This window comes from Haliotis rufescens, unplaced genomic scaffold (assembly GCF_023055435.1).
Source record: "Haliotis rufescens isolate VD_foot unplaced genomic scaffold, xgHalRufe1.0.p SCAF_11, whole genome shotgun sequence".
Taxonomy (NCBI): Eukaryota; Metazoa; Mollusca; class Gastropoda; order Lepetellida; family Haliotidae; genus Haliotis; species Haliotis rufescens.
Window position 1 is genome coordinate 17,980,822 of NW_025963791.1, and position 27,989 is coordinate 18,008,810.

Genomic DNA, 27,989 nt, shown 5'->3' on the forward strand with positions numbered 1-27,989 from the left:
TAGTACAGGCAGCCACAGCCACACACACACACACACACACACACACACACACACACACACACACACACACACACACACACACACACACACACACACACACACACACACACACACACACACACACACACACACACACACACACACACACACACACAAATTAATTTTGAACGCGACTTTAAACTCCATTTTACCTTATCGTTTCGTGCAATGACTCATACTCATTTCATCTCAAACTTTACATTTATATAATGAGATCAAAATATATTTATTCAATTATTTAAGGGACTTGAGAAAATACAACACAATGTAAAAATGTTGATGTAAAGATGTAAAGATGTCCGATGTAAAGAGATGAATGCAAACTATATTCACATCAAATGTCCTGAAATACAAAACATTGTCTGGGGGTATAGATAGATAACACAAATGAAAATAACAAAACCCATTAATAATCACTTATCAAACAAGACATTTATTTACAGCATGTTATGGGAATGATGAGGCTATTAAGTACAAAAATAATGCCCTTGGGACAGAATGCTGAAAATGAAAGTGTGGTATGTGACTCAGGCTCTTGGGTGTAAGGTTTATCACCTTGCTCTAGGTGTGTCTTGGAATAATGTCCATGGCAGTAGGATGGTATTAAACATGTGGTCCAGCTTTTTCTTTCAATAATGTCCATGACAATAGGATCGTATTAAAGTGGTCCAGATGTGTCTTGGAATAATGTCATTGGCAGTAGGATGGTATTAAACACGTGGTCCAGCTCTTTCTTCCATTAATGTCCGTGACAATAGGATCGTATTAAAGTGGTCCAGATGTGTCTTGGAATAATGTCATTGGCAGTAGGATGGTATTAAACACGCGGTCCAGCTCTTTCTTCCAATAATGTCCGTGACAATAGGATCGTATTAAAGTGGTCCAGATGTGTCTTGGAATAATGCCAGTCGCAATAAGGTGATGGTCTTCTCGGCGAGTGTTGATCATGAGGGTGCCATTGACCAATGTTCATGCAATATGATTGTATTAAACACATGGTCTAGATGAATCCCGGGACTCATGTTCATCACACTGTAACGGTAATTAAGAGATGATCTGAGTGAGACTTGGAATAATGCCCAAGGCAATACTGATGTCATAAATGGGTGGTCTGGGTGAGTCTTGATACGATGTCGTTGACCGTGATGATGTTGATGTTCATGGTTGCTGTCCGTTGTTATTGCCCAGCAAATCTACTGATGACAACAATAAAAAACACACGTAAACACCAATACTGATGCCATTTTGATAGATATAATTCTTAAAACAAATTGTATTCAATGTTACCGGGTATATATTGTTGTTAAGAAATGTCATCGAAAGGAAAGGAATTTGTAGTAGTTATATTTCTTTTTATCATTTAAATATTTTCTTCTAATTATACATTGTGCACATTCACATTAGTTACAGGCGTGTGGACCTTCTGGTATATAGAGACATATCTAGTCCATCATTGATACTTTTTCCAAAGTCCATTTTAATTAAATTTAATTGTAATTTTTATTCACAAACCAAAATCGATCACGATCCGTATTGAGTGTAAAGCACATTTTCTGTATTTCTTCATTGAGATCTTACGTTATGATGTGGTAACATAAAATATAACAAAATAAGTTTCATTGAACATTTAAAGACAAACACATGAACAGCGAGGAATTACGTATCATCTTCCCGAGTGAATACATTTTGTAACTTTCAACTTTAATTCACGAGATGTGGTGGCTGATCCGTAAAATCTTCGTTGCTCTTTTATTATTCTCCATATTCTCCAAAGTAAATTTTCTGAGAAAATGTAGAAAATTGTTGGTTTGTGATCTCAAGTTGAGACATCGGCTCAGTTTCTCTATTCTTGGAACGACGTCACAAATAAACCCCATGGCGTCATGAACAATGGATTACGTCATCTTGAATTATTTGTGACAAACCTTGCTATGGGTCCCTTCGTTAACAATGAAACAATATAACAATTGTTATAAAGCTCAGTGAAAATTGAAAATAATTTCATTTCTATCCGCGTCCTTGTGGGAAATATCTAGCTGTATAATAAAGGGTGTTACATCCTCAATGTGTCGTGGTAAAAATATAGCCGTACCCATCGCCTCTGTCCGCACCTCCGGGGATCCTGTCTCCTGGGTGTGGGGTTGCCTGGACTCTCCATCCCCACAACAGTCCTGTTTCTTCAGTCTTCTCACTGCAGCTGGTATGATGTACATATAGATGATGACACCCAGAGCAACGAACGCTACCAAACACGAGAGGACAATAGCGACTATATACCACGGGTTGTCTTGTAGGACTGACGTCGTGGCTGTGACTACGGACTGCGTCGTGGACTGCGTCGTGGACTGGAGGAAACCTAGAACATAACAGATAATCTTTAGTCACACTGTGAACATTGTCTTGATACTAAAATATAAAAAAAATAAAATATTTTGTCCCATTCACCTTTAACGACAAGGATTGTGACATAATTACTATATATTATGTGTGCATACTACCTAATTGATCCCGATAAGCTACAGTCAGCCTCATTGGTTTTCAGTGACCATGCTTGTAAGAGGCGACTAACGAGAACGGGTGGTCAGACTCGCTGACTTGGTTGATGCATGTCAGTGTATCACAATTGCGTGAATCGATGCTCATGATGTCAATCACTGGATTGTCTGGTCCTGACTCAGTTTTAACCTGAACTGATTATATGTAAGGTGTATTGGGTATACTTTCAACAGCAGTTTTGTAATAGCAGTGTTCACAACGCACTTTGCGTGTATGAAATGAAAACAGTGATTAAAAAATGTCAACCATCCTGTTATGATTATATTTCTTGGCTTGCCAGCACTATTCCCGTGCTCGTAGGGCTAACCAAAGTGGGAAACGGCTTGCACTTCCATCACAAGCTGGCAAGTATATGCTAATCAAAGGGTTAAACACTGTCGTTGTTAACTTGCAGGTAAAGAAGTGTTTGTCGGTTACACTACTTGTTATATTGTATCACAAAATCTAGTCAACTGTGATCCCACAGGAAATAGTTTGAAGAGGTATTTGGTGGAGTTATCTCTTGTTATTCTTGCTTACAGTATTTTCTCAGATGAGAAATTAAAGACGAATGAGGTTACACATCAACAACAGTCTAAAACTAGGTCTTTTGAAATTATCATTTGGTATTCTTACTAAAAGATATTCCCTAACATTTAAAACTTGCACGTATGTACTTATCAAGTGGTTTAATCATACTGGTGTTAACATACACATAAATAGGTGTTTTGATGGTTATTTTTCTTATTATTTTGTACTACAAATAGTCAGCCATTTGGTAACTTGCGATCTCAATATGCACATATAACGTTAAAATATGGTGTCCAACAAAAGTTCCTTGGCTGCTGGAATAAGAAAATATGATGGTACAATGTAAGAAAAAAGCTTACAATGTTTTACTTTGATACTTTTATACATGTTTAATTGTACATACGATGTCTCATAAGCCTGTAAAGGCTGGGTGCAAAATAATTGTTTATATTGTATTGTATATGTTATTTGCACGTGACATCTTTATAATAATTTTTTAAAATTTTTTTCTCTCTCTCTCTCTCTCTCTCTCTCTCTCTCTCTCTCTCTCTCTCTCTCTCTCTCTCTCTCTCTCTCTCTCTCTCTCTCTCTAACTGAAATACTGTTCAACGGGGCGTTAACCCAACTCACTCGAATCGAAAACATTATTCGCAAATATACGCAGTCCCAATGATGCGCTTCTACACTTAAAAACATAAACATTCCACGCCGGTTACCTGACACTTAAATAACGTAGAAGATTAATGCGTAGGAGCCAATACGTCACTGAACCTGTACCGCACACTGAACCCTATAACACAAACATGTTTACTCTGTCAGCTGTTCCTTATGACACCCCCGCATTGTGAACATGACCCTGAACCATTGTAAACTATGACTGGCGAATTGTAACATACATGTATGTGTAATCCTGCTGTTCTATTCAGACTGTTGTAGGCGCTCGTGTGTGGATGGGGTTGTGTGCATTGACGGGTGGACATTGTATTTGAGTGGGTTGAATTCTGAACCATAAACGTCCGTTCTGAACCACAGTCGTCCATTCTGCGAGTAAGTTAAGATACAGAAGTCACGTTATAAAACCTTTGATTGGCGGTATACATACGGACACGTTGAGACAGCGATGTTTATATATTTAGTGAGAAGAATTCAGTTTGGTTCAAGTAACGTTTCCAACCTACCCGGACAGTTTCCCTCACACTCGGCTCTCGTTCCCTGGATATCAACATAGGAGCAGAGTTGTGAGCAGTAGGCGCAGCTGTTGGTGCCGCGGTCGTAGTACATCCCCTTGTCGCAGTCCATGTTCAGATGACGTACACACTTAACAGCATGTGTATGAGGGTTCCCTATGTGAATTGTCAACTGACATCTACAGTGGATACCCCTGATTAAACCCCCGACACGTACCCGATAAACACCACGTAGAGCCGCGATAATGCTAGCTTGAAAAATATACAGCGCGTTTTATTGTGTTGCACAATATGGGATGGGCTGCGATTCACGGCTGTTTATGAAGAGAGCACAACAAAGACGCCGGCTGGAAGAACGGAGTCACAAATCCGATTTAGAAACACGTAAACATGTTATCAGCGTCGAAGCCATTGCTCTAATTATGTCCTTTTTGTACAGGACCATCCATTTGATAAGTTGAGATATATCGCATAATAGGTTACCGTTTATTGTTAACCCAGTTGGGGGAGGTGGTATTGCGTAGGACGTATTGATACGAGTGTTTATTTGTGAATGCATACATGTAAATATTAAGGTGCGGCCATTGTGTCATATCATGAATAATATGGGTGTCCTTGTGCCGTGGCCGGAGTTCACTGACTTATCACTGTATTTGAACACTGGCTGTGATGTAATGCGGCCTTCAACCAATCGTTACAGATTATATTTGTCAATTATACAGTAAACTACGTTTATAACGAACACGCTTATAACGAACTGACGGATATAACGAACTTACTTTTTTGTCCCGACTATTTGCTGTAGTTATGCTGTATATAAGCTTATAACGAACTACGGTTATAACGAACTAAAATTAGAGGTCCTTTGTGTTCGTTATAACCGTAGTTTACTGTATATTCATGTTGACTATTTAAATTAAAGAGACATAGATTGTATATGGTGCTGTAACTTAATTGCTTCTGCTTTAAACCGCTAGATTTGTTTCACATTAAGATGTATGCATAAAGATTCGGCGTGACAACACACTCTCCCCAGGTCTGTATGACAAGAGGATTGACTTCAACTTTACTTGTAAAGCGTGCTCTTGCTTGTTTCTATCATAACAGTTGAGTTTTCACCTTGGTAAACCACTATCCCACATGACAAACACCATGGGGCTTTTGTTTCAAACGTGGTGACAATATCTTCATGGGTTCAGGGCAATATGTCAAAAATGAAAGTTTACTAAGATAACACTGAAATGCTGCACTTCCTCATTGGTAACATAGGCAAGATGTAGGCATTCCCGTGGGCACCAGTTGACCCACCCCCCACCCCCGTCTTATCTTCTTGCTGATCTACATATGAATAGGAACTTCTGATTGGATTGACAAAGTCAAAACTTGATAATTTGGTCAAGAAGCTTCAGGTATATTGATGATCTGGTATCGTCCAGTAACCCCTCCATCGATTTACCTACCTAAACTACCGTTCATCTTAAAATCTGTGCGTAAAGATTCAGAGTGACAAGACAAGTGACAAGACTGTATGACAAGAGGGATGACTTCAACTTTCCACTAGTCAACTTCCACTTTATGTGGAGCAATGTAGGTGCAACTCCAGCCCTAGGTGTTTACCTTTCACAACTTTTGAGGTACAATCGGGCACGGAGATTTCAAAGAGCGTCACACGACTCTCGTTCACAAGTTGTTGATCAGGATCCTTACCATCAGGGCCATAACTTGAAGGTCATAACTATCAAGGCCTTAGTAAAGCTAAGGCCTTGTCCAAATGTGAGGCATCAGTGACACTAATAATGCAATCTTGGCTTGGCCCATATTATCCCATTTTGGTCTGGTGAACATTTGATTTGCCTTTGCATGTGTTTGTGACGGGTGCCACAGGTGGGCATGATACGCTTACCATTTTGCGAATACCTGGTGTCATCATTCATTGATAGTGATTCTTAAACACAGGCTTATGTTAGAGCTGTAGTCGCATCCCCTCTGCTCTTAACAAAGATTTCTTATGATTATAGAAACAGTTTGGTCGCTTTTATATAACTCAATAAATGTCCATTATCATGTGACAATCTAACTTTTAATCTATTTTTTTATCGTTTCGCGTTGACAATAATAGAGTTGGTCTTGAATTGTGTTCTGATCTTATTCAAGTTAATTTCTAAATGATATAGGCACTTGTGAACTGAATTGACATGTTTCTGAAACTACACATTAATTTCACATCGTATATAACATGTTTTGTTTGTTTGTTGTTTAACGCCACACACCAATATTCCGGCTGTATGACGTCTGTCTAACATGAATCGAGTCTGGACCAGACAATCTAGTGATTGACGACATGCAGTTTGGACAGCGAGCTTGACAACCCGATCCCGTTAGTCGTCTCTTACAAGCATATTCGCCTCTTACGGATCTTCACGGATCTATATAACAGGTAACACAATGGCATAAACACAGGACATATTGAGATCTGATGTTGGATTGATATCGTCATCTACACTGGGGCATATCCAAAGTCAAACACCAATCATGTTTGTTATATTAATATATTTTTTTATACAACGTTAAATAATAAATAACATAAACTTTAAACATGGAAACAACGTGCTAAACTCTCGGAATCAATGCACAGACACAGATAATTATAACAATAATTCATGTATATATATATCAGCAGCGTGACACCAGACATTAGTGTCATAAAAGAAACACATGACAACAATATATGTAACATCCCCAATATGTAAAAACATGGTCACGAGTGGCTCAGGCGTCTAGGGCGCCGCAATTCGCAGTTAAAAGTTGAAGTGGTAAACTTCTGAGACCTGCATTACTTCGGGCTTTCCTCCAACATTAAGCTGGCATACCGTGATATAACTGGAATACTGTTCAAAGCGTTTAACCAAACTCACTTACTCACTAAAACCAAGACCAAGGATAAAACTCCCTTGCATAAAGTATATGACTTTGTGCAATATGTACTAAATGATTGAAAAACCGATCTAAAGCATAAATGGTCCTCTATCTGGTTCGATACTTACTTACATATAACTTGTCAGCAATGTACAAATTGTCTTCGAAAATACTCACTTTGCATTAACATGACCAATAGATATACGAAGATATGATCTATTTCGCAAAAAATATATCATCACGATCATAATATCATTTGGTTGATTTTTATGCCAATGGAAGCGTTCAAATTTCACCACGTACATAAACATTCAGCAAAATGATTCACACATCCACACTGTCCCGTGCCAATAGTCCATTGAGAACGTAGTCTCCGTTTATTCTCTTCTTTTGTCCATTCGCGTATATTGGAGATGGTGTCCTATTTATTTTATTGTAGATTGTCTTCCTATGCGACGTGTCCCCTCTGAGCTTCCATACAACCAGCAGGATTATCACTGTCGACATAAGGATAGTCACAGTGCACAAGGCTATCACAAGGAGGAGTATAAGCCTTGGTTGGTCATATATTACCCCCAATGAAGATGCAGATGCATGTGTTGACATCGTGAAGCCGCCGTGCCTGTCCCCCGATGGCGAACCTGAAAATGAGATAATCTAATGTTCAACAGAGCAGAAGAAATATGTTTGTTGACATGTATGACAACTTAGAAAAGTTTACAATGCTGTGAAACTTGACATCCGATAGCAGGTTATTGTGAGTCGGCGTTTCATTGTCAGGGGCACTCCCATTGAAGAGATGACCCACCAAGCCCTTTGCATCGCTGTTATGCGAGGAAGGGCTATGAATGTAGAGTTGAATACTGGTAGTGTATTAGGAAGACCTATAATCTGGAATAGGTTACTTCTACCTAAAGTGAGTGAGTGAGTTGGGTTTAACGCCGCTTTTAACAGTATTCCAGTTATATCACGGCTTGTCAGCTTAATGTGGGAGGAAAGCCCGAAGTGATGCAGGTCTCAGACGTTTACCACTTCGGTGAAACCCATGAACACGGGTATTGTGCTGACAAACCTAGAAACATAATTGGGGCGAACCGGGATTCGAACCCACAATCATAGGTTTCTGGCGTGCCCAAGGGACGCAACTCTGCACATCGAATCGCGGCGCCTTAGACGACTGGGCCACCCGTGCCCCCTTCTACCTAAAGACAAGTCATAGATCTATCTGACCCGTGGCGATCCGGGGTATAACAGATCTTCAGCAACCCATGCTTGCCGTAAAAGGCGGCTATGGTTGTCGTAAGAGGCGACTAACGGGATCGGGTGGTCAGGTTCGCTGACTTGGTTGATGCGTGGATCGATGCTCATGATGTCAATCACTGGATTGTCTGGTCCAGACTCGATCATTTACAGACCGCCGACATACAGCTGGAGAATTTGCTGAGTGCGGCGTTAAACAACAAACCAACCAACTAATCGAAAACATTATTCGCTCTTATACGAAGTCCCATTGATACGCTTGTACACTTAAAAAACATAACATTCCAAACAGGTCACCTAACACTTTAATAACGTAGTCGATTAATGCGTAGGAGCCAATACGTCACTTAACCTTTGCCGCGCACTGAACAACACAAACATGTTTACTCTGTCAGCTGTTCCTTATGACACCCCACGCATTATGAACATGACCCTGAACCATTGTAAACTATGACTGGCGAATTGTGTCGAAAAGAATTCCATTAAGTTGTCTCGCAGGTTGCTGATGACCTATAATTCTAAACCAGAATATCCACGAGTCGACATCTGGGGAGTGGTCCAATCTTTTTATGTGGTTGTGCTGTTGGTTGAGAGAATTAAATCAGTGACTAAGTACAATATATTAGTATAAAAGACTATAGTTCGACTTACTTGGCGAGGGGTTTGTTGATATGAAAGGCTTGCTAGCGGTCGTAGTTTTATATTCTGAAAAATAGGCATTTGAAGTTAACACTTATTTTAGATGATAATGTTCTGATTTTATGAACGTAATAAAAATATATACTATAAACTACGGGAAAAAAGTGATAAGAATTTAAATAATGTGTATTGTGAAGTCGATATTTTTTACAGACAGGTGGCTTCATACACTTCTATTCAATACAAGTCATTCTAATGGTTCTTGTGTAGAGAAATGTAACTCACCAGGACACTTTTCACTACACTCATGTACAGTGCCTTGAATCTCAGCATAGTCACAAATGACATCACAAACGTCACAGCGTCCAATGGCAGTGTCATAATACATTCCAGGGTTACATTTGACGAGTCCGCCTGATGTCCCAGGGGTCACGACGGACATGAAGGTCAACACCGCCAGGAACACGGTACATCCGAACATCTTGGTTTTCCCCAACGTGTAGAAGGGTCCGATTAGAAGAGACGCTAACTTGGCATATGCTTGAACACTCCCTTTGTAACATGTGGTGATCATACCTCACCCACACGCCATCCTACGCGTATTTGGGGAAATCCCCAAGCTGATATTATCTGACTATCGAAGACTGAAGCACTGTACCGTTATTTTTGTTGAAGGGCAACTTAAGAATTTCAGTCCGTGTTTCAAAAACATGATCCCATTTGTCAGAAAATGCATGACATCCTGGTGCTTCCTCACCAGGAAGAGTCCCGTGTTTTCGAGGATATATATAACTTGCACATGTATAAGTAGGTCAACGCGAGTTTGAAGCGATAGGGTACAAAACATTGTTTGGCTGTGTAACCACATACAGTAAACTACAGTTATAACGAACGGACCACAAATTTTAGTTCGTTATAAGCATATATACAGCAAATGGCCGGGACCAAAAAACGATTTCGATTTATCCGGCAGTTCTTTAGTTTACTGTATGACACGACACATCAATAACCAAGATAACAGTTGACATATGACGTGATAAATTGTAAATGAAGGTACGTGTTGTATAAAAGGGAAGTTAACACTGACGCAATACAAGGATCATAAAAATATTATATCATTGGTGTGCATGTTGTTTATGTCAAAACGCTTCCTGGATGTTTTCCAAATTGTAAGTATGGCACGTACGATGTACTACCGTGTGTGGCTCGATCACCGGGGTCTGTTCCTGCTCGAATCTAGACAAGGAAGTTTGTCGGAGTACAACCAGACACAATCAAACATCTTAACCAACGAATCCTCGTTTGTTGAAAAGGGTACTGTTGACCTATTGTGACCCGAAATCCCCACGGGGATCGGACTTAGATATATCTTTCTGTATAACGTGACGTTAATTTTGTTGAAATGTACACAGGCGAAATTATGTGCGTGTTCGCGTTTAAGTAAAAATACGACATGGGGTATTATTTGTCAGTGGCTTGGTGTGTCATCAGACGAGCAATTCTAAAGAATTCAAAAGAGAAAAACTAGAGACATTAGTCCTTTTATTTTCTGCATGAATGTTGATGAATCATACAAAATATGCAATGAAATATATAAAAATAGATAACATCAAATGATTACATTCTATCAAACGTAGTTGTGGTTTTGATGTAGCTTGTAACTGAAGCTAAATCATATCCTTGACACTCAGTTAGATGTAGGGATATGGTGGATTCGGTCGTCCACACTGATCATGACGTCTGTGGCGAACCCTCGTGGCCTGGGTGACGACAAGGTAAAAACACACAGTCACGGCACCGGCACGATAGAACACATCAAGAAAGTTAACCTTCGTCAGTCAACTTCGGCAGTTATGGAAAAAGACAAACTGAAACACAAGCTGAACGCGACCAGTCGCGCACCCTGTGTATTCAGTGGCCATACATTTATCAGCATGAGTAAACTGTCCAGGTGACATGTGGGTGGCCTTGTCAGGCAGTTATTGAGTTCAGTGACACTTTTGTGACACAAAGTCGTTAAAAGCAGCACACACATAATAACCACTTGAACTCGCTTATACAAAATATCGTTCTTAAGCACAAAATGTTAAAAACACTTCTTCAATGTCCTCTCTATGCGCCGTCATTGATTTTTTGCAGCAGCTGCAAGAAGCGATACAAAACGTAAAACGTATACCCTTGTACAAGACTGACGTACAGAGAGCATCACATGGAGACATCGGTCCTGGCAATGCCTCTCACAATGAATTCTGAATCGATGTCCAGCATCAACTCAATAGATCATATTTAATAGCATCCACTGTGTCTTAAAGCTGTGATGCTGCTTCTTCATGTTGATCCACCACGTTTTAGCGTGATAGATTACAAGTCTACCAACAACACTCGTGTTCACGAGGACTCACAATCAGGTTATAAAAGGCACATGTCCTATCACTCGAGGTGGAAAAGTGTATCAGAACCAGTTACAGTATACCTGCAGTACTGTAAGGGCAATGTTTAGCTGTCATGAGGTGTTAGCTGTGATGATGTAGGATACGCCGCATCAGTCGTTGATGGGCCATGGTCCCATGGTAAAATGAGCAGAGAATCACTGTCGTTGTTTGGGCAACACCGCAAATCGTTCGACCTCACTTTGGTTGTGGCATCTCTGGGAAAGCTTGGTGTCCGCTTGGAAGTAGACCTACAATTTGGATTGACATGATCAGTTCAAAGCGTTTAGCGAATTTTGGTTTGTACAAGGGCAGAGGGAGCATCGGTTGCAAAAAAATAAAGACTACAACCCGAGTCGATTGGTAATTCAAAACGTCAACGCAGGAGAATAATCGTTTCGATTATGTCCCGAAACAGATTGTATCAGGCGTAAAGACAAAATAGTGATAAAAATCATATGAATGGATATTTAAACTAAAAAGTGATGACACCAACTGTTCGTCTATAAAGCACAAACTATACCATTATTCTAAAAACGTGCAACCTTGTATTATACAAACAGGGAGTCGTTAATGCTAATTTGAATCTAGCCCGATGTGGTGGTTAGGATCTACCCCGAAGCGTTTAGTTTTAAATAGATAACTATATTTTAGCTTTCACACTGACACAACATGAATAAAAATGTAAAGAATGTAAAAATATATATCACGTTATTCATGAAACGTTTGTTTTCAAATTGCAAGACATACAAAGTCACGTCGACGTTCCTGCACAACGGGTGATATCGCCGACACCTGGTGTCCTCAGTATAGTATACACAGTATATGGGTTCAGATGCTATATTAACAGTCTGTCATCAACGTGAGATACGACTATAAACACGTTCAGGTCAGATACGTACTGTGAGCTTCGGGTTTGGCGGAGTCCTGTCTGGTTTCCTGTGCATACCGGAAATGGTCCATCTCTCGCCCAGATTCCTGCGCATGATGCTGGGATCCGCCTCTGCAGCAGTCCTGTCTCTTCAGCCTGTCTACCAACTTTTTCCTGTGGTAGAAGATGAGGCTACCCAAGATCAGGAAGGTGATCAGAAACAGCAACAGGAACAGCAACAGCAACACTGGCGCTTGGGCTTTCATCACTGGATGTGTCGATGTCTCAACTGTCGTGGTTGAGGTAGTCTGCATGTAGTCTGTTTAGATGTCAATGTGAAACAAAGATGCCGAATACAGTCAGTGTTAAACATAAAAGTGTGACACTATTGATACTGGGGATGCATAATTTATGGAACTATTTATGAATAGTATTTGAAACTGTGTAGTAATATTTTCAATAGTGCCATTATACTTATATGTAATAAGTATATCAAACGCATTTTTCATCACAAAGGCTCTCTAAGCATACATTCAGAGAGACAGACAGACAGACAGACAGACACGCACAGACAGACAGACAGACAGACACGCACAGACACATACACACATACATACATACATACACACATACATACATTGTTGTTCAGTTCAGTATGTGTAAAATAAAACGACAACGCAAGAGAATAACAAATATCGCTTATCAGCCAAAACGGATTCCATTTGGTGTAAAAGGGAAAAATTGAACAAAAAAGAACATTAAATGAATGGATCAATAAAAAAAAGAGATAACACCAGGTGTTCGCAAAGGGTGAGGAATGTCCCCTCGGTAGCACCCGCCACTCACACAATTTGCATTAAGTACATGTTTGTTTGATGGGTAAAGTCTTATCCAGCAAGACTTATGCCATACGAACGGCAGCGATCTGAGCATTAATAGGATTTCCGGATTTACGGAGTATCGAATGACGCGAGTTCACTGTATGTGAAATGGGGACAAAGGTGTTCTAACATATACGGTACATATAGTTAATAGATTAAATAAACAAGACACAGCAATCAGTATGCATGGTATCAATCACTGAATTGTCTGGTCCAGACTCGATTCTTTTCAGACCGCCGTCATACAGCCGCAATATTGGTGTGTGGCGTTAAAAAACAAACAAACAACTAAAGCATAAGAGTGAGTGAGTGAGAGAGGGAGGGAGGGAGGTTTTACGCCGCTTTTAGCAATATTCCAGCAATATCACGGCGGGGGACACCAGAAATGGGCTTCACACATTGTACCCATGTCGGGAATCGAACCCGGGTCTTCGGCGTGACGAACGAACGCTTTAACCACCAGGCTACCCGACCGCCCCCTTAAAGCATAATAAACACATACAATTTCTGTTTAATTTGAACAAAAGAGTCTTCTTTTTAAGACGCTGCATATGTTTAATACGCGTCGTCGTGAAAAGGAAGTCATGACAAGGAAGCTGCGTGTAGATTTGCATTAGCATAGTGTCGACGAGGACACGCTTACTACCGCATAGCTATATCGCCCTTAGTTGCGGTTAACAATCAGACTTTACTGCGGCGGCTGTGGTTGGCGTATAAGGTTATTAATACACGAGCGTCAGTGAGTTAGTCACGACTTGCTTTTGTATTGTGTCTATTGACTTTAACCCATCCCAGTGACGCCCACGGGTTACGCACGGTGCGCATATGTATTGCACAACCTGGATGCAATTCCGGGCTATGTCGATCAGCTGACGTATTACGTGGGCATACACTATACAAAGGTGAAGGACGGGACGCTCTGTTTCCTATTTTTCCATGCTTCACCATGCGGTTATCATAAAAATGGGAGTGAGTGAGTATGGTTTTACGCCGCTTTTAGCAATATTCCAGCAATATCATGGCGGGGGGACACCAGAAATGGGCTTCACACATTGTACCCATGTCGGGAATCGAACCCGGGTCTTCGGCGTGACGAGCGAACGCTTTAACCACTGGGCTACCCGACCGCCCCTCATCATAAGAAAATAGAAATAGTATAGGTGGGGTGAAATGGGGTTTAACGTCGCGTCCAAGATTATTGCACTTACATAGCGGCGTGCATGCACGTGTGTGTGGGGTTCTTCTTGTACTTGTTCGGACTGATGACAATTTATAGTGCTAGCCCACTGAGATACCACACTGCAGTTAAACATGAATACCCGACTCAGACACAGTATACTGACTCCGAGCCGACCAGTCCTTGTTTAGCCCCTTAATGTCGAGCGCCAGACAGGGTAACAACAGGTACCATCTTTTGGTATGAGGCGGCCGGGGATCGAACCCACGACTTTCCGCTCTCCGGGCGGACGCTCTACCACTGGACCACTGAGGCTGTCGGAAATATTATAAATATGTCAGTATCCCTATTATTAGTGAGTAGAGTACATACATATAGACACGGAACAAAGGGTCTAAATGAGGGAGTGAGTTTGGTTAAACGCCACTTTGAACAGTATTCCAGTTGTATCACGGCGTGTCAGCTTGATGTGGGAGGAAAACCCGAAGTGATGCAGGTCTCGGACGTTTACCACTTCGGTGAAACCCAAGAACACGGGTATGGTGCTGACCTAGAAACATTATCGGTGCGAACAGGGATTCGAACCGCGAATAAGTACAAACTGGACTCGAACTCAGACCACATGTGTAACGCGCTGTCCACTGGGTCACCCTAGCACTGATAAACCTCAAAAACAAGAACCACATAGTCAATGTATTTCTTCACATGCCGATGCAGGTACAATCACGAAGTCCCCATTTCGTGACTCGCCTTGAATGACTTTCTATATTTAGTGAGATCTACATAAATGTAATGATGGGGTATCCACCCCGATGACCTTCTCAAAGTCACGTGATTCGTAAACTTGAAATTCTCGTACAACCAACATTCTGCTCGATTGGCGTTTTTGACACAAAGTCACACAGGATAACGCAGCGCGAATAAAGTCTTTTCCTGTTTGTTGTTTACCTCGAGCTATTCATGACGGCTGCCTGTAAATAATGGCCTCAGGCCAACTAGAGATTCATACTGTTTGCTACGATCCACGCTCCCTTGAGGTTCGATGACACTCAATTGACACCGAACTTGACCACCCAATCCCCCTGTCGCCTCCAGAAACCAGTTCCAACCTCAAGTAAACTAATGGCCAGAAAATAAATTAGTTAATGATATAGTTGGCATGAGATTCGAACTGAAAGTTATTTAGCAAGTGATAAAGAAATGGAAAATTAATGATTTCCAGGTAGATTAAGGAACAAGATCATGGAAAAGGCCTGGTGAGTGAGTGAGTATGGTTTTACGCCGCGTTTGGCGGTATTCAAGCAATATCATGGCGGGGGACACCAGAAATGGGCTTCACACATTGTACCAATGTCGGGAATCGAACCTGGGTCTTCGGCGTGACGAGCGAACGCTTTAACCACTGGGCTACCCGACCGCCCCTTAGCCTGGTAACAGACCAATTAGTCAACAGATATGGAGGTGAAATGAAGAATATATATTTATAAAGAGTGTGAGAAAATATCCTGTTGAGGATGTTACTAGATAAATGTACAAGCTACTTATACTAATTATGTTGCTAGATACATATGTTTGTAAAGTCAAATAAATATTGTGAATATCACAAATGATCCTATCTAAAACATGTAAAAATGCGATACAAGCATCACTTTAAACGGCATCTACGATGTATATACCAAACAGTGCATCCCGTGTTTTCCTTTGAATTTGATTACATTCCGTTTTACATTATTTAACATAATACATACACATAAATACCCTGAAATAAATCAAGCATTAACCAAGCACTTAAATGTAAGGACGACTGTGAACATTATTTGCCATACAAGCAGAAACGTGAGTGCTGTAGTTTCTCCGAGTTGTTTCTCTGAGTTCACTCAACTATTCATATACTTACCAAAGCAGTACTTCATGCACTGGTCTCGAGTTGCCTGAATATCCATATTGTCACAGAGAACCGAACAATCGGTACAGCTCCTGGTAGGTTTATCATAGTACATATCTTGTCCACAGCCCGTGTCTCCCATCTCGATAGCTTTGTTCCCAGTTGTAACTGTGTCGGCTTGTGAGCGTGTTTAGCTGTTGTGGGGGAAGTGCCCGATAAGACTCGCCTTTGCCCAGCTATACAGCTGAAAGGGTCAGAGTGAGGTAGTTACCGTTACAGTGTACTGTACGTGATCCCGACTACATATACTAAACATGACACTCGTGAATGCGGCACTATGTATGTAACTACAGGCAAACTAACACTGTCAGTTAGAGTAATAGCATTGAGGTGATATACTGATAAAAAAAAATGAAGGATTGGCCGATCCTCTGACGTATATCCGTTGTGGAAAACCCGAAATTGCTAGGACTTGATACATGTATCTGTCTGTGTGTATCATGTACTTTGTTAGTTCCGGGAACACCAAAGGACACTTTCAGCAGAGCTGGACTAAATTCAAATACAAAATATATGTATTCATATTAATTTATTGATAATTGAAGCAAATAATATTGATGGTAGTAGGGACTACAGGACTTTCCATGTTGATCAGTCTTTGACTGTGAACAACAATCCATTTATCAAGACAGGCCGGGGAGGGTGGGGTTGGGGAGTGGGTGGGGGTGGGGGTGGGGTGGGGTGGGGAAGGGGGGGTGGGGGTGGGTGGGGGTATCCTCCCATTAGTTACACGTCATATTTATCACACACCTTAAAACAACATAGGTCATGTCTGAATGCCCTGACTGGTCTACCCTATGTTACTAAGTTTTAGAATGGGGTGAAGTAAAAAAAATCAGAAAACTGATATTATACTTAATGTTCTTATAGACACAAAGACATGTCGTTCAAATGCATAATGGGGTGAAAAACAGAAAGTCACATCTCCAATACTGTCGTACTTCTGTGATTGAGAATGTAAATAACCAAACATTTCGCCCCAACTTGTGAAAATACAAATAATATGTGCCAGCAGAAACTAGATTTAAAATTGTAGCGTTCCAAGATTTAAAATCTTTAACTTCATTTTCATCCAATTTAACGCAATACTTTAATCTTCATAGATTAGAAATAAAACGTCAACATCAGAGAAAAGCCGGTCTGGATTATCGTCGAAACAGTTTCCTTTGGGGGTAAAATGCAAAATAGAGGTCAAAAGTATATGAATGGATAACTGAAAATTGGTGATGACACCAGGTGTTCGCGATAAGGGTAAGCATGCCCTTCCTTACCGGTAGACATACAAGATTAATATTTTCTTACGAAAATCGAGATCTGTTAGAATAAAACCAGTATTAATTTTGTTTTTGTGCCCATGTCGTGCATTATGAGACCGACGACGTTTTCCATAGTCAGTGAGTAGTTTGCCGTAATGCCGATGTTAGTTCCACCAAGAAACGGATCAACAGAGCTTACATATTATGACCTGGCTCCTCGATGTGAAGAGTCAACGCTTGTTTCTCAAAACTAACCCACAGCTCCAACTGTAGACATTAATGTATCACTGTGTACATACCGCCTTCGATGAAGGCACCAAATATATACTCCTGTCAGACCGCTACTTTGGCTGTCTAGGTGAGCTAAAACCAGTTGGTCGTAAGCACGTTCTCAAGATAGTTCTATAGCAATGTAATGTAGCTGTGTGATTTACAAACCTTTATTTCTGGACTTTTTAAACAATTGGTGGCTGTCAGCATACCACACGATGTTGATCACACACAATTCACATATTGCCACCAACCGATCCCCATTAGTCGGGGACCAGATCCGTCGAGTGAATAGAGCGTCCGAGAGAAGAAGGTTGGTGGTTCGATACCTCACCGCGTCAAGACTTCAAATATGGTACTTGTGTTTTCCCTGCCTTGCGGTCGGCATTAAGCGAGACCGCCTCAGTGGTCTAGTGGTAGAGCGTCCGCCCGGAGAGCGCGGAAGGTCGGGGTTCTATCCCCGACTGGGTCATACAAAAGACGTTAAAACATGGTACTTGTTGTTACCCTGCCTGACGCTCGGCATTAAGGGGCTAAAACAAGGACTGGTCGGCTCGGAGTCAGTATACTGTGTCTGAGTGGGGTATTCATGTTAAACTGCGGCATGGTATCTCAGTGGGCGAGGACTATAAAATTGACATTAGTCCGGGCTAGTACAAGCAGCCACACACACAGAGACAAACGTGCATGTGCGTAACGTTAACCCCATTTCTCCTCACCTCGGCATTGAGGGATACAACACGTACGCGCGTACATAACCGCAACAATCAGCTTTTAAGTCGGCTGTTACAAGCAGTGTTAAGCAGGATCTTGTGGACGGATAGAAACCGAATTCGAAACATTGTTTCTGTTACCGATGAAGAAAGAAAGTTCTTTACAAAAAATCACCCCGCGTGAAATATAGGTATACCAAGTAACGTGAGCGTCTACATTCCACTTCCAATGTAAAACTTTTACCTTTGAATCCATTTTTCTGAGTAATAATAATAACCGCGATTCTTCCTGGTTGCCAAAAAATCCTGGTTGCGATACGAACTCGAGAGTATTCAAACCAACGATTTGTCAGCTACGGATGTACGTAGAGTGAAATGTCACATGGTGATGACGTAACGACATGCGCCAAACAAGGTCCTGTTCACCATGTGCTGTCAGGCAGTTCTTATGATGAGTCTATGTTTAGAAGAAATAATTATTGAACTCCATATATATTGCAATGTCATCGTACACCAGGGCGCACGTAGTGCACCGCCCCCGCAGTTACCGTCTTTCCGCCGCAGTTACCGTCCCAACCCCGCAGTGATCGTCCCACCCCAGCAGTGATCGTCCAATCCCAGCAGTGATCGTCCCACCCCAACAGTGATCGTCCCACCCCAACAGTGATCGTCCCACCCCAACAGTGATCGTCCCACCCCAACAGTGATCGTCCCACCCCAACAGTGATCGTCCCACCCCAACAGTGATCGTCCAATCCCAGCAGTGATCGTCCAATCCCAGCAGTGATCGTCCCACCCCAACAGTGATCGTCCCACCCCAACAGTGATCGTCCCACCCCAACAGTGATCGTCCCACCCCAACAGTGATCGTCCCACCCCAACAGTGATCGTCCCACCCCAACAGTGATCGTCCAATCCCAGCAGTGATCGTCCAATCCCAGCAGTGATCGTCCCACCCCAACAGTGATCGTCCCACCCCAACAGTGATCGTCCCACCCCAACAGTGATCGTCCCACCCCAACAGTGATCGTCCCACCCCAACAGTGATCGTCCCACCCCAACAGTGATCGTCCAATCCCAGCAGTGATCGTCCAATCCCAGCAGTGATCGTCCAATCCAGCAGTGATCGTCCCACCCCAACAGTGATCGTCCCACCCCAACAGTGATCGTCCCACCCCAACAGTGATCGTCCCACCCCAACAGTGATCGTCCCACCCCAACAGTGATCGTCCCACCCCAACAGTGATCGTCCAATCCCAGCAGTGATCGTCCAATCCCAGCAGTGATCGTCCAATCCAGCAGTGACCGTAACATTGCAAAATGTATGCATCTTAGTGTCGTGAATATTGCACGTACACTTTGTCACTAGTCGGACTATATACACAAGCAAGCCATGCATTTTGCTTCATACCAATAACTTCACATTACTTCAATCTTATAAAACATAAACACGTATTTGTACTTTGCCTCAGTACAGACTATATACGCAAGCAAGCTATGCATTTTGTATCTTGCCAATAATTCAATACAACTTTAATATTATACAAAATGACATTATGATTGTAACATGCATTAGAACTCATAATTGTTGGAAATTCTCGAGACAGCACAAGTACATGCATGCAAATGTCGATTTCTTTATCGTTACTAATGATTATTCTCTTGTTATTTCAATTATTTTCTCGTTGCTTCGATTTTTTTTTCTCGTCACTCTGATATTTTGGCAGAATTTCGATTATTTTCTCGTTATTTCAAGTTTATTTCAAAAACTCGAAATTTCAATTTTTGTTCTCGTCATTTCAATTATTTTCTCGAAATTACGAGTTTTTTAAATAAACTTGAAATAACACAAAAATAATCTAAGTAACGAGAAAAATACTCGCAGTGTATGTATAATAATTGAAATAATGAGTAAATAACTGAAATTACGAAAATATAATTGAAATAACGAGAAAAGACCTGGAAATCTCGATTATATTCAAATAATTGAAATAACGAAACATTTCCATTTAGTACAATTGTGATAAAAGGCTTAAACGAACTAAACTTCCGGCGGAAACCGTTTGGATATATAATAAATGTAGTAAGGTCACCGAGCCAAGTCGAGGCATTGACGAGACTGTTCCTGTGTGTCATTAGTGTTGTCCTGTATCGTGGCAGTTCTTGTTGCAACTATGTGGTTTACAAGAGGTTATCCAGACTAATAGAGTGTAGGATCTGAACTTTGACAACGCTGGTTGTATAAAGTTCCTTGATGTTGTGTTGTCAGTAGGCGTACAAACGTTTCTGCTTGTCAATGTGCCAATATGTCAGTCCTTGACTTTCTGTGTCACATGCCTATCTCTACACCTTTTGGCATCCTTCTCTGAACGTGACGTCAGATTACAAACTACCGCAAGGTGGCTTCGGCTGGGTCAGATGATTGTGTCAAGTTGTCACTAGATGAACGCTATACTCAAATATTGCTTCATCACTTCCTTCCGGATATTTTCAGGCGCTCACGTGCAATAACACCACCCAGGAACATACACATCTTCAAACAAAATGGCGGCGCCCAGTGACGACGATCTGATCGATAATTAATATCTATATATATCATAATGAAACGGGTCTTACCACGCGAAGTGCATCAAATCACTTAAGCATCTTGATTAAAAACATGAATAGATTTGCAAAATATCTGTCGACGCCCAGTTGGCGGTACAAATGCATGGCAAATCCTGCAGCCGACCGTAATTTGCAGGTTGAAATCCATGATGTTAACCAACCGGATGTCTAGTTCGTTACGCGTTTTTGATTGGACTATGCATGGACTCTTTAGTCCAGCCAAAATATAACTCCATAATTGCAGCCTGCTTTGGCAAGGGTGAAAAGTGGACTTTTATGGTCATTCCCTTGCCTCGGGAAGATGGAACATACAGTAATGACTGAAAAGAGTTTGATGTCGAATAAACATTGATGAGGACCAGGACTATTCATCCAAATGGTAACGATGTCGGTAAATACGGTTAACTGACACCCCTCAAGAAATCCCCACGTCGAAAGATACAGTCATGCCAACAAGTAACCAAATTTTTGTCGCATGAAAAGGTCATGTTTTGTGATCATGACTAAATCTGAATGGGTATCTATATTGAGACAGCCCTATAGAAATGTAATGATGTCAGTGTTCGGCAATAGTGTCAGTGTTAGGTTCACGTGTTCCCTTTATGTAAATTACGGGCGGCTCTCAGAGCGCATCTCAAGCAGGAGGCAAACATGACACAGTGTATGTGTGTGCCAGTGTCATGCACTCGTATTGCTCTCTATTACCAGGAAGTAAAAGTACTGTATGTACCATATGGACGGTTTGCCTTTTACGCAATATGTACTTTAGAATTGGCATTTGATCACACAGATACATGTCCATGTCACTCTGCCATAATACTGGTATTATGATTGCAATGTGTTTATTAGAATGAATATACCATCCATGTTAGGAGAAATGGATCTTCGTGATCTATTGTGGCCTGTTTTGATTTGATAAAGAGGTAACATTCATCATATATACATGGAGGATGTCTTCAGTGTGCTTCAATGTGTTTGTATGTGTCACAGTCTTTGTGTGACAGTGTCCGTGTCGGTGAGTGTGTGTGTCACTAGCTGTCTTTTTCAGTGTGTGTGTCAGTGTGCGTCTGTGTCAGTGTGTTTCAGTGTCTGTGTCTGTCTCTTTCAGTGCATGTGTGTGTGTGTGTGTCAGTGTCTGTATGTGTCAGTGTCTGTATGTGTCAGTGTCTGTATGTGTCAGTGTCTCTGTGTCAGTGAATATGTGTGTGCCAGTGTCTGTGTGTCAGTGTATGTGTGTGCCAGTGTCTGTGTGTCAATGTATGTGTGTGTCAGTGTATGTGTGTCAGTGTCTGTATGGTCAGTGTCTATTTGTGTCAGTGTCTCTATGTGTCAGTGTCTGTACGTGTCAGTGCCTGTATGTGTCAGTGTCTCTGTGTCAGTGTATGTGTGTGTCAGTGTCTCTGTGTCAGTGTATGTGTGTGTCAGTGTCTCTGTGTCAGTGTATGTACGTGTCAGTGTCTGTACGTGTCAGTGTTTCTGTATCAGTGTCTATGTGTGTCAGTGTCTCTGTGTCAGTGTATGTACGTGTCAGTGTCTGTATGTGTCAGTGTCTCTGTGTCAGTGTATGTGTATGCCAGTGTATGTACGTGTCAGTGTCTGTATGTGTCAGTGTCTCTGTGTCAGTGTATGTGTGTGTCAGTGTCTGGGTGTCAGTGTATGTGTGTCAGTGTCTGTATGTGTCAGTGTCTCTGTGTCAGTGTATGTGTGTGTCAGTGTATGTGTGTGTCAGTGTCTCTGTGTCAGTGTATGTACGTGTCAGTGTCTGTACGTGTCAGTGTCTCTGTGTCAGTGTATGTGTGTGTCAGTGTCTGGGTGTCAGTGTATGTACGTGTCAGTGTCTGTATGTGTAAGTGTCTCTGTGTCAGTGTATGTGTGTGTCAGTGTCTCTGTGTCAGTGTATGTACGTGTCAGTGTCTGTACGTGTCAGTGTCTCTGTGTCAGTGTATGTGTGTGTCAGTGTCTGGGTGTCAGTGAATGTGTGTGTCAGTGTCTCTGTGTCAGTGTATGTACGTGTCAGTGTCTGTACGTGTCAGTGTTTCTGTGTCAGTGTCTATGTGTGTCAGTGTCTCTGTGTCAGTGTATGTACGTGTCAGTGTCTGTATGTGTCAGTGTCTCTGTGTCAGTGTATGTGTGTGCCAGTGTATGTGTGTGTCAGTGTCTATGTGTGTCAGTGTCTGTATATGTCAGTGTATGTACGTGTCAGTGCATGTATGTGTCAGTGTCTCTGTGTCAGTGTATGTGTGTGTCAGTGTCTCTGTGTCAGTGTATGTGTGTGTCAGTGTCTCTGTGTCAGTGTATGTACGTGTCAGTGCCTCTGTGTCAGTGTATGTGTGTGTCAGTGTCTCTGTGTCAGTGTATATGTGTGTCAGTGTCTCTGTGTCAGTGTATGTGTGTGTCAGTGTCTGGGTGTTAGTGTATGTGTGTGTCAGTGTCTCTGTGTCAGTGTATGTACGTGTCAGTGTCTGTACGTGTCAGTGTCTCTGTGTCAGTGTATGTGTGTGTCAGTGTCTGGGTGTCAGTGTATGTACGTGTCAGTGTCTGTATGTGTCAGTGTCTCTGTGTCAGTGTATGTGTGTGCCAGTGTATGTGTGTGTCAGTGTCTATGTGTGTCAGTGTCTGTATATGTCAGTGTCTGTACGTGTCAGTGCATGTATGTGTCAGTGTCTCTGTGTCAGTGTCTCTGTGTCAGTGTATGTGTGTGTCAGTGTCTCTGTGTCAGTGTATGTGTGTGTCAGTGTCTCTGTGTCAGTGTATGTACGTGTCAGTGCCTCTGTGTCAGTGTATGTGTGTGTCAGTGTCTCTGTGTCAGTGTATATGTGTGTCAGTGTCTCTGTGTCAGTGTATGTGTGTGTCAGTGTCTGGGTGTTAGTGTATGTGTGTGTCAGTGTCTCTGTGTCAGTGTATGTACGTGTCAGTGTCTGTATGTGTCAGTGTCTCTGTGTCAGTGTATGTGTGTGTCGGTGCCTGTATGTGTCAGTGTCTGTACGTGTCAGTGTCTGTATGTGTCAGTGTCTCTGTGTGTCAGTGTCTGTACGTGTCAGTGCCTGTATGTGTCAGTGTCTCTGTGTCAGTGTATGTGTGTGTCAGTGTCTGGGTGTCAGTGTATGTGTGTGTCAGTGTCTGTGTGTCAGTGTATGTGTGTGCCAGTGTCTGTATGTGTCTATGTGTGTCAGTGTCTGTTTATGTCAGTGTCTGTTTATGTCAGTGTCTCTGTGTCAGTGTATGTGTGTGTCAGTGTCTGGGTGTCAGTGTATGTGTGTGTCAGTGTCTCTGTGTCAGTGTATGTACGTGTCAGTGTCTGTACGTGTCAGTGTATCTGTGTCAGTGTATGTGTGTGTGTCAGTGTCTGGGTGTCAGTGTATGTGTGTGTCAGTGTCTCTGTGTCAGTGTATGTACGTGTCAGTGTCTGTACGTATCCGTGTTTCTGTGTCAGTGTCTATGTGTGTCAGTGTCTCTGTGTCAGTGTATGTACGTGTCAGTGTCTGTATGTGTCAGTGTCTCTGTGTCAGTGCCTGTATGTGTCAGTGTCTCTGTGTCAGTGTATGTGTGTGTCAGTGTCTCTGTGTCAGTGTATGTGTGTCAGTGTCTGTGTGTCAGTGTATGTGTGTGCCAGTGTCTGTATGTGTCTATGTGTGTCAGTGTCTGTTTATGTCAGTGTCTGTACGTGTCAGTGTCTGTTTATGTCAGTGTCTGTACGTGTCAGTGTATGTGTGTGCCAGTGTCTCTGTGTCAGTGAATGTGTGTGTCAGTGCCTGTGTGTGTCAGTGTCTGTACGTGTCAGTGTCTGTACGTGTCAGTGCCTGTATGTGTCAGTGTCTGTACGTGTCAGTGTCTGTATGTGTCAGTGTCTCTGTGTGTCAGTGTCTGTACGTGTCAGTGCCTGTATGTGTCAGTGTCTCTGTGTCAGTGTATGTGTGTGTCAGTGTCTCTGTGTCAGTGTATGTGTGTCAGTGTCTGTGTGTCAGTGTATGTGTGTGCCAGTGTCTGTATGTGTCTATGTGTGTCAGTGTCTGTTTATGTCAGTGTCTGTACGTGTCAGTGTCTGTTTATGTCAGTGTCTGTACGTGTCAGTGTATGTGTGTGCCAGTGTCTCTGTGTCAGTGAATGTGTGTGCCAGTGTCTGTGTGTCAGTGTGTGTGTGTGTCAGTGTCTGTATGTGTCAGTGTATGTGTGTCAGTGTCTGTATGTGTCAGTGTCTATGTGTGTCAGTCTGTGTGTGTGTCAGTCTCTCTGTGTGTCAGTGTCTGTGTGTGCAAATGGCATTCGAAACAATTACATCTGATAGCTAGTCCTGTTGCAAACATCATGTTTTTAGACGTTTGCATTTTCAGTATGCTCAGTATTAACGTTTGGGAATATACATCATTGAGACGTACGACAGGACCAATCGGGCTGCATGGATTCCGGTCAGTGTCTGTTTATGTCAGTGTCTCTGTGTCAGTGTATGTGTGTGTCAGTGTCTGGGTGTCAGTGTATGTGTGTGTCAGTGTCTCTGTGTCAGTGTATGTACGTGTCAGTGTCTGTACGTGTCAGTGTATCTGTGTCAGTGTATGTGTGTGTGTCAGTGTCTGGGTGTCAGTGTATGTGTGTGTCAGTGTCTCTGTGTCAGTGTATGTACGTGTCAGTGTCTGTACGTATCCGTGTTTCTGTGTCAGTGTCTATGTGTGTCAGTGTCTCTGTGTCAGTGTATGTACGTGTCAGTGTCTGTATGTGTCAGTGTCTCTGTGTCAGTGCCTGTATGTGTCAGTGTCTCTGTGTCAGTGTATGTGTGTGTCAGTGTCTCTGTGTCAGTGTATGTGTGTCAGTGTCTGTGTGTCAGTGTATGTGTGTGCCAGTGTCTGTATGTGTCTATGTGTGTCAGTGTCTGTTTATGTCAGTGTCTGTACGTGTCAGTGTCTGTTTATGTCAGTGTCTGTACGTGTCAGTGTATGTGTGTGCCAGTGTCTCTGTGTCAGTGAATGTGTGTGTCAGTGCCTGTGTGTGTCAGTGTCTGTACGTGTCAGTGTCTGTACGTGTCAGTGCCTGTATGTGTCAGTGTCTGTACGTGTCAGTGTCTCTATGTGTCAGTGTCTCTATGTGTCAGTGTCTGTACGTGTCAGTGCCTGTATGTGTCAGTGTCTCTGTGTCAGTGTATGTGTGTGTCAGTGTCTCTGTGTCAGTGTATGTGTGTCAGTGTCTGTGTGTCAGTGTATGTGTGTGCCAGTGTCTGTATGTGTCTATGTGTGTCAGTGTCTGTTTATGTCAGTGTCTGTACGTGTCAGTGTCTGTTTATGTCAGTGTCTGTACGTGTCAGTGTATGTGTGTGTCAGTGTCTCTGTGTCAGTGAATGTGTGTGCCAGTGTCTGTGTGTCAGTGTGTGTGTGTCAGTGTCTGTTTATGTTAGTGTCTATGTGTGTCAGTGTCTGTTTATGTCAGTGTCTGTACGTGTCAGTGTATGTGTGTGCCAGTGTCTCTGTGTCAGTGAATGTGTGTGCCAGTGTCTGTGTGTCAGTGTGTGTGTGTCAGTGTCTGTATGTGTCAGTGTATGTGTGTCAGTGTCTGTATGTGTCAGTGTCTATGTGTGTCAGTCTGTGTGTGTGTCAGTCTCTCTGTGTGTCAGTGTCTATGTGTGTCAGTGTGTGTGTGTATGTGTCAGTGTCTATGTGTGTCAGTGTGTGTGTGTGTGTGTGTCAGTCTCTCTGTGTGTCAGTGTCTGTGTGTGCAAATGGCATTCGACACAATTACATCTGATAGCTAGTCCTGTTGCAAACATCATGTTTTTAGACGTTTGCATTTTCAGTATGCTCAGTATTAACGTTCGGGAATATACATCATTGTCAGTATGCTCAGTATTAACGTTCGGGAATATACATCATTTTCAGTATGCTCAGTATTAACGTTCGGGAATATACATCATTTTCAGTATGCTCAGTATTAACGTTCGGGAATATACATCATTGTCAGTATGCTCAGTATTAACGTTCGGGAATATACATCATTTTCAGTATGCTCAGTATTAACGTTCGGGAATATACATCATTTTCAGTATGCTCAGTATTAACGTTCGGGAATATACATCATTGAGACGTACGACAGGACCAATCGGGCTGCATGGATTCCGGTCAGAGACTGACCCTGCTGATGACCATAGGGTGGGTGATGTATGTGACGTGTAGCAACCACCTATTGCTTCCCCCGGGCTCGATTACTGGCTGTGATATAAACTGGAATATTTTTTACTTTATCGTAAAACAACATGCGCTCACTCACCTAATTCTCACTCCAAAAGTACGCATTACAATACGTGTCATGTTCACAATTCATTTAAAATACGGAGTAGAATAGGTCTTCAGCAACCCATGCTTGCCGTCAAAGGCGACTATGTTTGTCGTAAGAGGCGACTAACGGGATCGGGTGGTCAGGTTTGCTTACTTGGTTGATGCATGTCATCGTATCCCAATTACGTGGATCGATGCTAATGACGTCAATCACTGGATTGTCTGGCCCAGACTCGATTACTTACAGACCGCCGTCACATAGCTAAAATACTACTGAGTTTGCGACAACAAATAGACAATTCGTCTTGTCTTTCGTCTTTAAATGCAAAATATAAATCATTACCTGCGTAAAGCCCTTCTCCGTTTCTCTGCGCTCTGAAATCAAGCGGTATGAATGCACAGCCAGTAGAAAGCCAAACTCTAGCTTAATGTAGGTTGAAAAACATGCGCACTTGATTAACCAGCGATGAACAGTC

At 42.2% G+C, this 27,989-nt stretch overlaps 3 protein-coding genes across 5 annotated transcripts; all 3 read right to left on the reverse strand.

The window, feature by feature from the left end:
• Positions 1–445: 445 nt before the first annotated feature.
• LOC124152009 lies at positions 446–4,569 on the reverse strand. 2 transcript variants are annotated; one of them, XM_046524722.2, is made up of 3 exons: positions 4,284–4,569; positions 2,132–2,395; positions 446–1,232 (listed from the first exon to the last, which is right to left on the reverse strand). In XM_046524722.2, the coding sequence occupies exons 1-3, from the start codon at positions 4,402–4,404 to the stop codon at positions 1,198–1,200; spliced, it is 420 nt and encodes a 139-aa protein (XP_046380678.2). In that variant the 5' UTR covers positions 4,405–4,569; the 3' UTR covers positions 446–1,197. The 2 variants fall into 2 exon arrangements, with proteins under 2 accessions (XP_046380678.2, XP_046380677.2); XM_046524721.2 differs by having other exon boundaries at positions 446–1,235; positions 4,284–4,563.
• Positions 4,570–6,827: 2,258 nt separating this feature from the next.
• LOC124152008 lies at positions 6,828–9,949 on the reverse strand. Its single transcript, XM_046524720.2, has 3 exons — positions 9,393–9,949; positions 9,120–9,173; positions 6,828–7,849 (listed from the first exon to the last, which is right to left on the reverse strand). Exons 1-3 carry the CDS (start codon positions 9,679–9,681, stop codon positions 7,533–7,535), a joined length of 660 nt encoding a protein of 219 aa, XP_046380676.1. The 5' UTR covers positions 9,682–9,949; the 3' UTR covers positions 6,828–7,532.
• Positions 9,950–10,632: 683 nt separating this feature from the next.
• Positions 10,633–27,978, reverse strand: LOC124152007. Of its 2 annotated transcripts, XM_046524719.2 has the most exons (4): positions 27,857–27,978; positions 16,363–16,594; positions 12,439–12,726; positions 10,633–11,787 (listed from the first exon to the last, which is right to left on the reverse strand). In XM_046524719.2, exons 2-4 carry the CDS (start codon positions 16,490–16,492, stop codon positions 11,735–11,737), a joined length of 471 nt encoding a protein of 156 aa, XP_046380675.1. In that variant the 5' UTR covers positions 16,493–16,594; positions 27,857–27,978; the 3' UTR covers positions 10,633–11,734. The 2 variants fall into 2 exon arrangements, with proteins under 2 accessions (XP_046380675.1, XP_046380674.1); XM_046524718.2 differs by lacking the exon at positions 27,857–27,978 and having other exon boundaries at positions 16,363–16,761.
• Between the last annotated feature and the right edge of the window lie 11 nt (positions 27,979–27,989).

Bases quoted from the DNA above. Each gene is read 5' to 3' on its own strand.
- LOC124152009 (XM_046524721.2), bottom strand. From the start codon at position 4,404: ATGGACTGCGACAAGGGGATGTACTACGACCGCGGCACCAACAGCTGC. The intron at 2,396-4,283 runs GTAGGTTGGAAA...GTTATGTTCTAG, and splicing joins GTGTGAGGGAAACTGTCCGG to GTTTCCTCCAGTCCACGACG. The intron at 1,236-2,131 runs GTACGGCTATAT...TGTTGTCATCAG, and splicing joins GGTGCGGACAGAGGCGATGG to TAGATTTGCTGGGCAATAAC.
- LOC124152008 (XM_046524720.2), bottom strand. From the start codon at position 9,681: ATGATCACCACATGTTACAAAGGGAGTGTTCAAGCATATGCCAAGTTA. The intron at 9,174-9,392 runs GTGAGTTACATT...CCTATTTTTCAG, and splicing joins GTGTAGTGAAAAGTGTCCTG to AATATAAAACTACGACCGCT. The intron at 7,850-9,119 runs GTAAGTCGAACT...TCTCATTTTCAG, and splicing joins ATCAACAAACCCCTCGCCAA to GTTCGCCATCGGGGGACAGG.
- LOC124152007 (XM_046524719.2), bottom strand. From the start codon at position 16,492: ATGGGAGACACGGGCTGTGGACAAGATATGTACTATGATAAACCTACC. The intron at 12,727-16,362 runs GTAAGTATATGA...ACATCTAAACAG, and splicing joins GTGCATGAAGTACTGCTTTG to ACTACATGCAGACTACCTCA. The intron at 11,788-12,438 runs GTACGTATCTGA...TCCAAATTGTAG, and splicing joins CGCCAAACCCGAAGCTCACA to GTCTACTTCCAAGCGGACAC.